The 15,138-nt window shown below is 41.8% G+C and overlaps 1 protein-coding gene across 2 annotated transcripts in view; it reads left to right on the top strand.

Moving 5' to 3' along the window:
* Positions 1 to 15,138, top strand: part of dock11 (dedicator of cytokinesis 11) — a 67,747-nt gene that overhangs the window by 3,015 nt on the left and 49,594 nt on the right. For both annotated transcript variants that reach the window (XM_087171219.1, XM_023396590.2), the window contains exons 2-11: positions 3,547 to 3,663; positions 5,589 to 5,678; positions 7,070 to 7,152; positions 7,706 to 7,772; positions 9,398 to 9,493; positions 10,219 to 10,353; positions 11,646 to 11,829; positions 13,156 to 13,223; positions 14,536 to 14,619; positions 14,888 to 15,028. In XM_087171219.1, coding sequence (XP_087027345.1) covers positions 3,547 to 3,663; positions 5,589 to 5,678; positions 7,070 to 7,152; positions 7,706 to 7,772; positions 9,398 to 9,493; positions 10,219 to 10,353; positions 11,646 to 11,829; positions 13,156 to 13,223; positions 14,536 to 14,619; positions 14,888 to 15,028 — 1,065 coding nt within the window. The remainder of the gene's footprint in view (positions 1 to 3,546; positions 3,664 to 5,588; positions 5,679 to 7,069; positions 7,153 to 7,705; positions 7,773 to 9,397; positions 9,494 to 10,218; positions 10,354 to 11,645; positions 11,830 to 13,155; positions 13,224 to 14,535; positions 14,620 to 14,887; positions 15,029 to 15,138) is intronic.

Below are 15,138 nucleotides of genomic sequence, written 5' to 3'. Positions count from 1 at the left end.
TTTAAATTTCAAATTATTTGATTCTGTACCTATTTGTACACCCCTAATGTGAAATGATGTTAAAGCAGCAAGAAGCTCTGTCTATATGTTAATAATGTATAAGGTTTATACAGGAATAATTTAGATTTTGGAATAGACAGGGAGTAATACAGTGATAAAAGCAGCTAGCTAGGCTCCTTCACATGAGCTGCTGTGTGTCTGTGCTGCTCACACAGATTGGAGCATTTACCGGGGTCAGCTGTGGGACAGTTGAGCTGCTTCATTCCGTATGTGACTTGCATGTCTATGTGTGTGTGTGTGTGTGTGTTTTTGTGTGCGTGTGTGTGCACTCATCCATTGTGTATAAGTGTAAGCTTCTGTAGCCAATGTGATAAAATCCACCTGGTCGCGTTGAAGTCGTGAGCGTCTTACATCTGCTGAACTGTAATGGGACACAGACATCTGGAAATGCACCCTTGCTTACATCATCATCATCATCACCATCACTGTCGTCATCATTATCATCATCATCATCATAGTCCCCCTGAAGGCAGAGCTGGGAGTGCTTTGTAGCCAGAGATTGGTGTTTCGAGTGTTCTCTGGCCAGGCTGATAGTTGAGAGGAGAAAGTGCGAGACATCCTGGGAGATTATGACATAAACAGGATTGGAAAGTGCCTCGATTGCATGCATCACACAGTCACACCCAAGTGTTTGGCCATGTCCTTTAGTGTTTTAGCATATCTCTGTTTCTGTTTCTCAATCAGTGACACTGTGGTTTCACAGCTGCCTGTTTTTGATTATTTAGTTTCTTTCCTCTTCTATGAAAGCAGAACTTTTTTTCATCTGTCTTTCCTTCTCTTTTAACTTGCCTCCCCTCCCTCGCTCCCTCCCTCTCTCTCTCGGCCTCTGTAATACGATCAGTGTTGCAGTCGAGCCACTGTGCGCTGCCGCGCGGTTGCCTCTGTCTTGTACTGTTGCGGTTCAGCTTGTTGCACATGACAGGAAGTAGAGCTGCTGCTTTTGGGTGCAGGGGAGGCACAGCCATGTGTAATGTTTTCAACAGACTTTTGAAGGTGTTGTGTTTTGCTGCTGCTGGTTGTCCACAGAGTAGTGTGTCTATATGTAAAAAGAAAAAGAAAAATAAGATGCTAAATAACACAGAGAAATTTCACACTTCACAAGTATCATCAGGGTTAGGAAGTCTTTACTTAAGGTTGTGGCTGAAAAAAAATGTAAGACGCAGGGTTTGTGTGAACGACCAAGAAAGTCAGCGTCTGGTGGAAAGATTTGCAGAGAACATGTAGATGTAACCAGCTTATTTCATGGGCCAAATTACTGGTTAGAGAACATGGAAACTGAGAACTTTCTTTCCTTTACTGGCTTGTGCACAAACATCAGGATAGAAGGAGAAGGAGATTTTAACCCCTTCAACCTCCCTGAACACACCATATGCAACCAAACATTGTTCAAACCCACAGAATTTTATTTTGAAATGCCAGGGCAGATCCCAAACTTTCCAAAGATACCAAATGTGTATTATACATGTGAAATATTTTTCCAACTTTGAAGGTCAAATTAAGGCTGAACAATTCATTGAAATGTGGCTTAGTGCAATATCCAAATCGCAGGAGCTGCAGTTTTTTGATAAAGGTAGAACGTGTCACAACATACCAATTCACGTTACCAGAGATCTCCCCCGGCCTACAAATCATATTCTCCAGAGCTATCAAACAAGCATGTACCCTATATGTTTAGCACAATGCAAAAATTACCATTTGCATTTGCAATATCGGTCAATATAATCGCAATATGATGATTGATATCCGCCCTATTTCAAATCTCAAGATTTTCTTTATAACATTAGAGGTCCCACATTTTCCACTTTTCTGGTGTTTCATTTGAAGTGTTGATCCATAAGAAGATTTATTTGTGGAACCAAAACTAAACCAATCTCAATAGTTCTCTTCTCTCTTCTCTCAGGCTTCTCCCTGGAGCTCTAGTAACAACAGGTCACTGTTTTTTGAGTGATCCAATAAGATTTCAGACAAACACTCTCAAAGAGTCTTGCAAGGTTGGATGGTGGGTCCAGGTGGGTCATGCTGGGGGAATGGCTGAGGGTGGTGACTGCTTTGTTGTGAGATCACAAAGTTAAGGAAGTCCTGACGGCTGGTTTTAAGGCTCACTTTCTGAATACAGGCTGTGTGCATTTCTCTGTGGACCGAGCGCTTTGATACTTTTACAGTATTAATATAGAACCTAGACCTGCTTTATAATTAAAAAAGACATGGAAATCCACCTTTATACAATATGGGATCTTTAATATTCTTGACTAAAAAAGCAACAATAAATGTTAAAGTTTGGGAAATAACCCTAACTGTTAAAACTTTGGGAGAACCCCATCATTTTTAGTAGGAAGGTGATTGAGAAAATATGTTTTCAGAGCCACAAACTGTTAAGATGGATAGCTAAATCCAGAATAACTTCATGTGTAAGCATACCCAGTGATCGTTTTAGAGTGAAGGCTTTAGATTGGTAGGGAGACCAGTAAGTAACAGGAAAAAAAACAGCAGCCAAACTACTGCATAACTTTACTGGCTTCTCCACTCCACAGTAGGAAAACACTGACGCTCTGCATCTCAGCTGCTCCACACTTCAGTGGAAATATGACGGTAGAAAAAAATCACTCACTCACATTTTCCCAGCTGTAGGGCGCAGTCAGGGTTTTTTAGAGTCCTGCTCACTAAGCAGCACGTCGGCTGCCCTGTGTGTATTGCCTCCAGACCTGGTGGCAGTGGCTCAGTAATGTGGCACAAAAAAAGCTGGTCAAATCCATACAGTCTGATTTTCTCTGCTTGAGTCCAAACGGCTTGGTGTCGCTCAGCCAAGGCTTATTGGCTAAGCTATTCATCACCATCCTCTCTGCTTAGCTTGAGCTTAAAGTGGCACTTTATTGGAATTAATTCTGAATCTTTCCAAGTGGTTTAGGTTTGTACTTGTGATCACATCTTGACCTAGTTGTGGGAAGCTAAGGTTTTTAGCCTGTAGGCCTTTTTGGAGACATAATCATGAGGCTGATTTCATATCATCTGCTTCTCTATGAAACTCAAAACAGGAAGTTATGATGTTTAGCTCACTTGTAAGTGACACATGGTAGAGTTTTGTTTTTTTGTAATGAAGATGATCCTCGTTTGACTGCACATATCCATCAAGTTTCAAGTTGTACCTTCTTTGTCCTTTCTGTGTTTGCCCACGTATTTGTTCTCAGTTGCTTCCCTTTCGTCATTTCATATTTTTTTTCATCCGCCCACAATTCTCTCAGCACCTCTTTCCCTGCACCATGACAGTCGTCTTGTGGTTGTCTCTCTGATCTCTTGTGGCTCTGCTGCTACATTGGTTATGAAAAGTTCTTGGGGTGAGCCCTGGTGAACTGCTCTCAAACAGCAGGGGCCTGTGGAGTTTGCCAGAGCCACAGTCAAAACAAAATGATAAGAACATGAGATCAAAAAAGGTAGTACAGTAGTTTGTCTATTTTGAAACTTCATGTATGGTATGTTTCCCCCCTGCAGGAGCAGCCAAAGATTATCGAGCCACTGGACTATGAGACTGTGGTGTTTCAGAGAAAGGCCCAGATCCACAGTGACCCCCACAGAGACCTGCTGCTCTGCCCTGTTGATGATGTCTCGGTGAGTCCCCTCATCTTTCGCCTCCTCTGTCCTCTGGGACCGGCTCTAACCCAGGCCTGGCCTCTGTCATGAGCATGAAAGCCAGGGACTCGTGCAGTGAACCAAGCAGTTTTCTGCATTCTAACATTTAATTGTAGGGGCAGTTCACGATCTAAGACTCCAATTTATTGTTAACGTACTCCCTCATACTCTACATTCGAAGTCATCACTTATTTAGAACTTCAAATTAAGTTGTAATTGGCTGGTTGAGATGTAAGACTGAAAAATATTTAGCAAAATCTGTGGTTATAGTTTAGAAAATTTAAGCCATATAATAGAGATTGACCAATACAAGAATTTTAAGTCCAATACAGAGTGTTAAATGTCCCATATTGTATAAAGGTAGATGTCCATGTGTTGTTTGATAATAAAGCAGGTGTAGGTTCTATATTAATACTGTGAAAGTATCAAAGTGCTGAATCCACAGAGAAATGCACACAGCCTGTAATCAGACACTGAGCCTTAAAATGAGCCGACAGGATTTCTGTAACTTTGTTATGTCACAACAAAGCAGTCACCGCTCTCAGTCATGCCCCCAGCCCCGCCCACCTTGCAGGATTAGGTTTCTCTAAGTGTTTACCTGAAGTCTGCTATTTATTCGAAGAGAGGAGGCTCTGAGCCTCTCTTCTGATTGGCTGACTGTTTTTGAGTGATGCTTGGCTCACCGACCTGTTATGGAAAAGTGAACTCGCATATTAAAGGCCCAGCATGAACAAATCTAGATCCATGTTGTAGGAAAGTGGATTTGTTCATGCTGGGCCTTTAATATGCGAGTTATTATTTATATAATTATGATCAGTAATTATTACGTTATACCCACGAACACTCTGTGGCATCACTAAAAACATATCAGAAGGAGCAAGAGACACGAGCAGTCTGATGATCAGACAGTTTCATAGTGACCTCTAGGTTCAGGTCAGACTTCACATACTGTAGTTGTGCAGTGATGCATTGGTACTGATATTTCAGGTGCTTTCCATTTCGGTTTTACCCCCAGATAAAGTGGGTTAGTGAATGTGGCTGAACAATTACAACCTGCTTGATCTTGTAAATCCCTTTTACTTGCACTGTCCCAGATCTCAGCTATCACCTTGGCGAGTGCAATGCTAACACAACAGATAGAAATTAGCAAAAATAAGACCCAAGTTATAATTAACTGAATATATCCTTTAATTTGTTCACTTAACACTCAACAGCAGACTGTCAACAGACAGATGTGCTGCTTATTTGGACGGTGAATCAGTGCTGGAGCCATCTCTCCTCCACCGCTGGAATTCACTCCGCAGCCTGTAATTTGTAGTTCAAATACAAATCTTATCCTCAAGACACCTGTGCTGAGATCTTCACAGTAAACAGCCAAATCAGCTGCCTTTTCTTCATAAAATTCAAATGGGAACAAAGAGCAGTAAAATATCACTTTCCACAGAGAGGTTTCCCACCATTAATCACTGCTCATCCCCAACACACGGGTCGGTCCAAGAGGCCTGACCAGTCTTGTACAATCGAGCAAGGTACCTCTGTTCTGTTTATTGGTTGCTGCCTCAGGCACATGTGGTTTTGTTTAGAAACACGTCTGGCTCCGTGTCTAGCCCCCCCCCCCCCCCCGAGAGACTCTGTTGACACTCATCTGTTTTTCTGTATTGCTGCCTTCACTTTTCTTCTTCCCAGGCTCTCTCTACCTGCCTCTCTCACTCCTGTTGTCTCTGGTTTCCTGCTGTTATCATTTGATGATAAGACATTACAGCATTTCAAGTGTACATGTCTGATTCTGTTTGTTTGTGTATGTATGTGTGTGTTTGTTTGTGTGTGTGTGTGTGTGTGTGTGTGTGTGTGTGTGTGTGTTTGTGTGTGTGTGTGTGTGTGTGTGTGTGTGTGCGCGCGCGCAGGAGTCCCAGATCTCCCGGCAGAGGAGGACTGTTGTTCCTTCGGTGCCCCAGAATGCTGAGCGGGAGGCCAGGAGTCTGTTTGCCAAAGAGGTACATGGCTTCACTTTGTGTCAAACAGCACATTTGTAGCAAGAGCATCTGGTCCAAGGTCATTATCGTTAACTAAAACTCACAATATAATGAAAACTAGGTGTGAAAAAAACACTAACTAAAATAAGCTAAAATTATAGAGAATGTCTTTTAATTTTCGTCTTTGTCCATTTTTTTCATATGTAAGCTATGGTATGGTATTTTGGTTGGATATCAAATCTGTCCCAGTTTATGACCAGTACATGTGCACTTTGAATGTCCAGAACATTCACTGTATTAGTGATGTCAAGTATTCTATTGTTAATTAACTGCAATAATGAACCTTAGAGCTGCAGCACCTACGACTAGTGCAGGGCAGTCCAGTTCCGTCATGAGTTCATTTTTCATGTTTTTTTTATTTCTCAGATTGACTCGACCTGCGTCTCACCTCAGAATTACACACAGTTTTCACTTCAGGCTGCATCTTGTGTCGACTGTTTACATGTTTGTGTCCAGATATACATTTTATGTTGTTGTTGTTGTTGTTGTGTCCAGTCCAGTTTTATGGTTAATGACACAAACTCACTGACTAACACAGATCTTTTATAGTTGTTTTCTGTGGATGGTTGTTCATCTGTCCTAAGTGAAATTTTTTTTTAAAATGGTTTTATGTTTTTTGAAATTTTATTACTTTTTCTTGACAAATATGTAATTTTGCAAAAAAAAAAAGATTTACACTTCCTGTTATTAATCAGAACCTGCTCATTGAAAAGCAGACATTAAATGCTGTAAGTAAAAATCTAATTTCTTGATGACTTCACATCGGCCTTCATGACATTCGACCTAAAGCAGTCACTTGAAGCTCATAAAGGAACACAGAATCCACAGGCCAGTAGTAACCATATGCTGTACTGATGATATATTTTATTGACAATGAAAAACAGACTCTTCTGGCACGATGTGGACACACTCTGCTGCTCTGCCAGGCTCCGAATCTGTGTTCCTCAGCCAGAGCTCACAACCATGATGTAGCATGGAAACAAACTGTGTTAGGAATTGTTAAAACAGACCTTGGCTTACTCAGCATCAGCTGAACAAAGATCCATTCAGTTTGACTTAATTGAGAATTTCTTCTTGGCAGTTTCACACTGAATAAAGTAACAAGTACAATGAAAACCACCTTGAGTGGTAATAAACAGGAGTCACGGCAGGGGTAAAGGTTTCTGCTTTTTCTTTTTTTTGAGTTCATAAATGAATGATTTCGAGCTTGAGTTTTCTCCCCAAAAATAAGGAACCAAGATGAAGCACAGGAAAGAACTGTGTGTGCTGACACTTTCTGATCGGGCATGGTTGTTGTATTTGAGTGTATATGCTGCTCCTAATCCAGCTCTCTGTGTTGACCTGTTTGGCAGTGCATCAAGATGTACAACACCGACTGGCATGTAATCAACTACAAATATGAGGCTTACTCTGGTGACTTCCGCATGTTGCCAAGGTAAGGAAGATAAAGAAAAAAAACTGATGCAAATGAATTAGAAATGCAGTTTGGATATGTGGAAAATAAGAGTGTGTGCAAAACAACATTCCAGTTATTTACTGGCAAACATGTAACATGTACAAGAGATTTACTCTGCTCACATCTGCTTGCATGCAACAAATCACTCATCATGTGTATCAATGCAGCTCTATTGCTTCAGCAGAACAGAGGAAAATACTGCATGCAAATTGGAATAACTGCAGATTTTTCCTCTACAGCTCAACAGGTGCAGCCCAGATGTTTTGAATTCATATTTGAATGCTGATAAAACTTCCTAATGAAATTATTTTTTATCACTGCAACCTGCACTTGAACCATAAATTAGAGTGAAAGAGTCATATGTGGAACAACTTTCCCCAAATACCATCGAAATTCCATTGGAAAAAAAAAACACTGTATTGCAATAACCGACATGGTCAAGCAACACAGGACACGTCAGGCTCTTATTTGTTGCATGCTTTGTGAAAAGTAAAGACCTGAACGCTGACCCTCTCTCACTGTCGTTTCAAAGCAAAGGCCTGAAGACGGACAAGCTGCCAGCTCACGTGTACGAGATTGATGAAGACGCCAAAGACGAGGTGAGTGGAGGGGCCTGAGCGCCGTTAGATCGTACACATTGATCACTGCAGGGAGGATGAGTGCTACGCTGTTATGGACAGATTACACCATGCACAGCTTTTAGCGGTGTGCAATAAACCCTGCCTGGAAATTACAATGATCCCTTTAATCGTTTTGAATCACAGAGCTAAGACATATATTTGGCTCATCGGACATGGCTGAATGCCCTGAGAATATAAGCAAAAAGACGAGCTGTACTGGTAATGGTGCTGGGAGGAGCTCCAGTGACTTATGGTCTCTTGGTCCTGTCGTCCAGCCAGCAGTGTGACCCCGCAGAGACTGAGTGCAGGGCAGCGAAACCAGAAGCCTTATACATCCTATAAATAGCTCTCATAGATCCTCCTCCCCTCTAACTTGGGCCGGATGTGGATAAACTTAGACAGGGAAATGGTTTAATTGAAGGAAAATAAATGGTGCTGTGCTGCCAGGACGGGGAAGGCAGGGAGATGGCTCTGGTACTTCTGCTGTTACTTTACCTCTGCGTAATCGTTTCAGTCTGAGATGGCCGGTCTGGCAGATACACAAATGATAAGGCGGTGTCTGCCAGTTTTCTATTCCTCCTTATAAAACCCTTTTTATCCTGTCGCCGGGCCATAACAATAAATCAATAACAGCGCAGTCAGGAAACACTAACCATTAGGTGACAATACTGAATACGTATGAGAGATAGGGTGTGTCTGGAGGAAGGATGTACTTGAGCATGCTGCGGGAGGAGGACCAACAGCCAATTAGATTACAAGATGAAGCTGGAGAGAATGAGAGAGAGAGAGAGAGAGGGATAGGGAAGCGTGACACGCAGAGGACAAAATGTCACTTCAATGTGATTAGGCTCATCCCGATTGCGCACACACACAAACACACACACACACACACACACACACACATATAGTACACACGCCTCTGCGCACCTCAAGCCGTTTCACTCAATGTCATGATATGTGTGTCATGTTCCAGGCTTACATTAACTTAATTAGGCCTCTCTGTGAAAGTATGATGCTCTGTCCCTTGTGATGGATGTTTATGTTTTCCGTGGTGCTGATGAACAGTCTCATGATAGTTATGAGAGCAAGAGGCTACAGTGACAGGACTGAGGCTGAGTTATGATGACCAGAGAAATTCTTGTGATACATGGATTTGGCAGGGAAGTGTGTGATTAGAATTGACGGCTGAATAAACTATGTTCACATACCGCAACTGTGTGTCAGTGAGTATTTCTCAAAACCAGCTACTTTGCAGGAAAAATAAATAATGTTTTGTGGCACTAAGCACTGTAAACAATCTGAATAACATAACCCTACAGGTACAGTGGGTAGTGTACAGTGGCCCAGATGGGTCAACACAATGCAAAAACCGTGACACAAATACAAAAGCCACAATAATAGTATAGACATAACGCTTCTCACTTCCATCGGGGCTTCATTTGCATTCATGTTGTGGCTTTTGCATTCATGTTGTGGCTTTTGCATTGTGTTGACCCGTCTGGTTGCCGCCGTAGTATTGTGTTGTTTATGCAAGAAGCTGAATTAACCTGCACCATAAAAACCAGTCTCGATTGATTTCCAGTATTTGTGCTCGTCTCTCTCAGGACTCAGCGTCGCTGTGCTCCCAGAGGGGAGGCATCATGAAGCAGGGCTGGCTACAGAAAGCCAACATCAACAGCAGCCTGTCTGTCTCCATGAGGGTGAGTCACCACCAGATCCTCCTGCCTGTTATTCATACAGCATAACAGCAACAAAAGCAACAACATGCAGGCTTCAGGAGAGAACTGGGTAGACATGGCAGCTTCTGCCCTCCTGCATGACTGAAACACCATTAAAACTATACTCTCTCTCATATTCTGTGTTATTCTATCACATCATACTGTATACCATAACCAGTAATTTTAAAATCTATGCCCACAGCTGCACTAACATCAGCATTTCCATCTTATTGGAGGTATGAATGGGCTGAAGTGGCAGAACAAAACAAACAGTGATGTTTACAGATGTGTTTAGAAGCCACATTTCATACTGTATTTCTCTGTAATGACTTGTTCAAAGCTGTGAAAGGTCCCATATTGTGTAAAGGTAGATTTCCATGTCTTTTTTATTATAAAGCCGTTCTAGGTTCTATATTAATACTGTGAAAGTATCAAAGCGCTCAGACCACAGAGAAATGCACACAGCCTGTATTCAGAAAGTGAGCCTTAAAGAAGCCATTAGGACTTCTGTAACTTTGTGATGTCACAACAAGGCAGCCACTGATCTCAGCCATGCCCCAAAAACTACATTGAGGTGGTTTTTGTTTCTTAAAACCACAAATATATCTTCCTACGGATCAACACTTCAAATATAACGGAGGGAAAGTGTAAAATATGGAACCTTTAAGACACGAATCTCCTTGACTCTGATTTGCTGTGAATTGCAGGTGTTCAAAAGGAGGTACTTCTACTTGTCTCAGCTCCCCGATGGCTCCTACATCCTCAACTCCTACAAGGATGAGAAGAACTGCAAGGAAACCAAAGGCTCCATCTACCTAGACTCCTGCATAGATGTCGTTCAGGTATGGCGGGGCTGCTGTTTGTTTAAATTAACTCTTTTTGGAGCATTTCCCTCTGTGCCCGCTCTGAGTGAGCTCTCACATCTTGGCATTAACCTCCCACCCTCGTGAAAGTCAGCGTGTTTCCCGGCCTCGCCACGCTCTAGGGGCTTTCAGCTGCTTTAATTGAAGAAAATTACTGCATTCCATTGACTTGGGCAGAGAAGTCCAGTTCTAGCAGATTATGAGGAGTGGCTGCCGCTGCTGGCTCATGGCACTGGCTGGTACCTCATTCAGGTCCGCGCTGACTGACGAGGCTGCCAGGAAGCTTTCAGGTTGATGAACACGCCCAGGAGATGAATTGGCAGAGGGAGGGGACTCATTCTGGCTTGTAGGTTTAATATGAAAGCTTGTGTTTGACATGCAAACCAGGTTTTGGACCTGTCCAGTGCTGGCTGAGTCACACTGCCTTCCTATTTGTTTCAGAATTCAATCTAATTTTATGTTACTTTTAAATCTCTGCATGGTCTGACTTTTTTTAATTTTTTTTAAATCCGTGTTCTCCCCCAAGACCCTTCAGATCTGATAAGTTCCACTGTCAATGCTTAAGACAAAGGGGGTTATGCTTCATTAGCTTCTAAACATTTTTAAAAACTCACTTGTACAGAGTCAGCCAGGAATTTTAAAAACACTTTTGATAATGTCTACTCCAATTTAATGTTTTCTTTTGTTCTTCTGTGTTTAACTGCTACCTGAAATTGTTGTTGTATTTTCTGTGCATCTGTGAAGCACCTTTGGTTTTGAAAGGTGCCATAGTTGTTCATATCCAACACCTATATCTCTCTCTCTTAAAATTGGTTGGTTCATAATTCGTCTCTGTCTTAGTCTTTGTTGTATTGATAAACCCTACTGTCTTGTTTTTGCACCAATAAAAAGAAAGAAGGAAGGTGCCATAGAAATAAAGATTACTTACCTACTAACCCGTAAGACAGCAGCTGTCACTTTCATAGATAAAGTACCCTACATGAGGCCAAACAGCAATCTTTACTAAGCATCCATCAGATGCCCTGTGCAAGCATAAAGCTCATTATAGAATAAGTTTTCTGGACTGTGGTGTGTGGATATATCCTCACACTTTTGTCAGGTATATAAATCATATAAATACATATACATATACCCAACACTGTGGTAAATGTCTCATAGCACTCTGCTTATCTCCATAGATAAGGGTTTGTCTTTTATCTATTGTTGCTGTTTTGTTTGAGATAAGTAAAAATTATAATAATTTAAAATAAAAATAATGATTCCTTCACCAGAGTCCTAAGATGCGCCGTAACGGCTTCGAACTGAAGATGCAAGACCGCTACAGCCACTTCCTGGCTGCAGACAGTGAAGCAGAGATGGAGGAGTGGGTGGTCACGCTGAAACAGGCTCTGCAGAGCAGCAGTGAGGCCGGCCAGGACAGGAGGAACGGTGCAGAGTCCCTGGACTGCGCCTTGGGTGAGTTATTTCATACCTACTTCCGAAAACTAACATTACTTGGGAAGTCTGCATACAGAGATAGTCTTTCAGTCAACATATTATTTACAGTCTTGTTGAAATGTTTCCACACAGTCGGTTAACTATGATAATAACAGTAATAATAGCATGTCTGAACACAACCTCTGAGCCTGCTGTAATGGTACCGGGGGTTACAGTAACCCTTCTCCCTGGCGGAGTCCAAAACTCCCCTGAGGAGTCTGGGCCCCGTGTTATGACATTTTAATTGCTTCCATATTACAATGATGCAAAGGCAATAAAAAGGGCTCAACATTACACCTACAGTTGCTGTTAGTGGGGAAGCAGGAGTGATATATTTACACATCAGCTGTAAATCCTTCTAAAAGATGTTCGACTGCGCAGATAAATCATAGCTCAAGAACCTTAAGACCATTCGTTCGAGTCGCTCTTTAGTTTCAATCCCAAATTCAAGTGTGTGTTTCTGTAGGGGGCAGTTATTGCTGAGCTGTGGAGGAATGCCAGCAGGTTTATGTTTTTGGTTTAACATAACATAATAGTGATAGTATAATCTGTAGAAAATTCCAGTGAAACCCAATTGGGCCTCGCTTGGTCACAAATCTCAAAGATGCTGATGTGACACTAGGAGGCCATCCAGAAAGATAGAAGGGCGGTTGGGGGTTCACTCAGTCCGTCATGTGTCACCTGGGAGACAGCAGAATAGTGAATGGCCTCTTTTTAATTTGGTCAATAGACTGAAAGATATTAGTTTGGGAAGAAAAAAAAACTCGCAGACACACACAAAGGAGGCCATCAGGGGAAGCTTTGGTTGAGCAGAGCTTTATTTAGCCTGATTTGTAATGAGTTATTTGTTAACAGACTGGGTCAGACACAGCTCGTTACTTGAGTCAAAGTGGTAGTATAGATCCTCCTAAAAATGCTTTTAAAAATACATTTCTTATGTCAACTTATTGTTGTATCGTTCCACATTTACAGAACCCTCTGGTGAATCTTCTGCCTCATCTTTATCTAAAGTAGCCACACTGCCAGCTTCAAACTGACTGACTGACAGTGTATGGGGTTGGCTGTGATTGTTTTTTCTCCTGTGATGAACACGTGTATGGTCTATCACATTTTCAAAATAAAAGACAATTAATTCTGCTGATTAAAACCTAAAAGCTTAAAAGTCACAAGTACTTCATAGAAATGTAGTGGAGTCAAAAGTACAATATTTGTCTTTTAAGTGTAGTGCAGTAAAAGTCTTTGTTACTGTTCAGCCCTGCGTCTGATTACCTTTATTCATGTGTGATTGCTGTCCTGTCCAATCAGATGACGACACTGCCAGCCAAGGTAAAGGTGAGAGTTTCGGGAGGAGCTTACAACCTGAACTTAATAAGGTATGAAGGATGGACGGGTTATTCATTGATTCATTCAGACTGAGTTACTGATATTGTATATGTGGGTATAAAGAAAGATTTCACATTTCATGTGTATATATTTTTTGTAATTGACATGTTAACTGTCTGCATTCAATGTTGACAGGTTTATTAATGTAATAGTTATTTATTTGGAGGATTTATTGACTTTTTGTCTCTATTTCTTATTAGAAAATTAGAATTTAAGTTTTTCATAATTGTCTAGATGATAGAGGAGCAGTAGAGGAGCAGCTCTTTTGTTGGACTTACTGTATTTGAGTCAGTTTTTCTAAGCAGAGAACAGAACAGCGGTATCTGTCCCACAAGAGACCGTGCTGCTTTAATATGTCTACAAACCCAGAGCTACACACAGACAACAAAGCCCTCTGTGCTGCTGTGCTGCTGTTTCACTCTGTTTGCTCTGGGCCACTCCAGCACAGCTTTCCACCCTCTCCACACGAAAAGATCACTTGCAGTTTGTCTGCAGGCAGGACACAGTGAGAAGCAGAAACAAGGGGAGGAGAAGTAGGGAAGGAGATGGATTAGGGCTCTTAACCGTGACCCGAGGGTTTGATTTGTTCATCTCCATTAGGTGTCTGCCTTTCTCTCTTCTGTCTGGCTCTGTTGGGCTGCTGGTCTCTCCATCTCTATGTTCTGTCTCTGTCTGTGTTGGTTTACCAGCAGAGAAAAATCTGGCAGGCAACTTAGTGAACAGACTCCGTTGCCCCAGTGTAGTGTCAGCTACCACTTTTAAAACCACTTTTTTTTTAATTTGCTTTTATTTAAAACAGATGCAAGTACATACCTTTTATTTCCTGGATGAGAATAACAAAAAATTGTCAAATAAAGAAAAGAAACTACATGGCTATATTTTTACAGCAAGCATCATTTAAAAATTAAAGGTGCTAGAGTACAGGGTACAATTATAAACATTAAAGTTCCCATATTTTGCACTCATTCAGTGTTTTATTTAAGGTTTCAATCCATAGGAAGACGTATTTGCGGTTTTAAGAGCCAAAAACCATCCTAAGTGTAGTTTTACATCTCCTCTCTCAGATTTCTCTCTGGAGCTCTAGTAACAACAGAGGAGAGAAGAGAGTACTGAATACAGGCTGTGTGCATTTCTCTGTGGACTGAGCGCTTTGATACTGTCACAGTATTAATATAGAACCTAGACCTGCTTTATAATCAAAGAAGACACAGACATCTCACTTTATACAATATGGGACCTTTAGTGTGACTGATTAAATCCATTTTTATTTCACTTACATTCCTCTGTTCTGTGTCTCTGCAGTACACCAGGGAGACAGACCAGTTCAATAAGATCAACAGGAATGATGGCAGACAAAAGCTTTTCTCTCTGGATCCTGAGACACAAGTAAAGCAGATACCTCTTTGAACACTCTGTTGTTCTATGATTTATTCATTTCAGTATTGATTCAGACTATTTGATCTCTCCTCTCCTTTCCACCATTTACACTGTTTCCTTCTCCCTTACCTTCTTCCTCTTTTCTTCTTGCCCGCACTACTCTCCTCCCTACTGGATCAATCTTCTTCTTGTTGTTGTTTTATCTCCCCGCCTTCATGCCTCCTCCTCCTCCTCCTCCTCCTCCACCTCCCCTTCCTCTCTCCTGTCTGATACCCAGAGGCTGGACTTCTCAGGCATCGAGCCAGACGTGAAGCCGTTTGAGGAGCGTTTTGGCCGACGCATCGTTGTCAGCTGCCACGACCTGACCTTCAGTCTCCAGGGCTGCGTCAGTGAGAAGGGCGACGGTGTCCTCACCAATGTATGTCATCACCTTACTTCCACAACTTTACCCTAAAACCTTTCACATACTCAGACATCTGTCATCTAGATTGAGGCCAAACCTTAAAGACTAACTGTTGCTTAAAAAGT

Source organism: Seriola lalandi, unplaced genomic scaffold (assembly GCF_002814215.2).
Source record: "Seriola lalandi dorsalis isolate HSWRI2012SDOR001 ecotype SW California unplaced genomic scaffold, Sedor1 jcf7180002054979, whole genome shotgun sequence".
Lineage (NCBI taxonomy): Eukaryota > Metazoa > Chordata > Actinopteri > Carangiformes > Carangidae > Seriola > Seriola lalandi.
The sequence above is the reverse complement of the archived record's forward strand: the minus strand, read 5'-3'. Positions and strand labels throughout refer to the sequence as shown.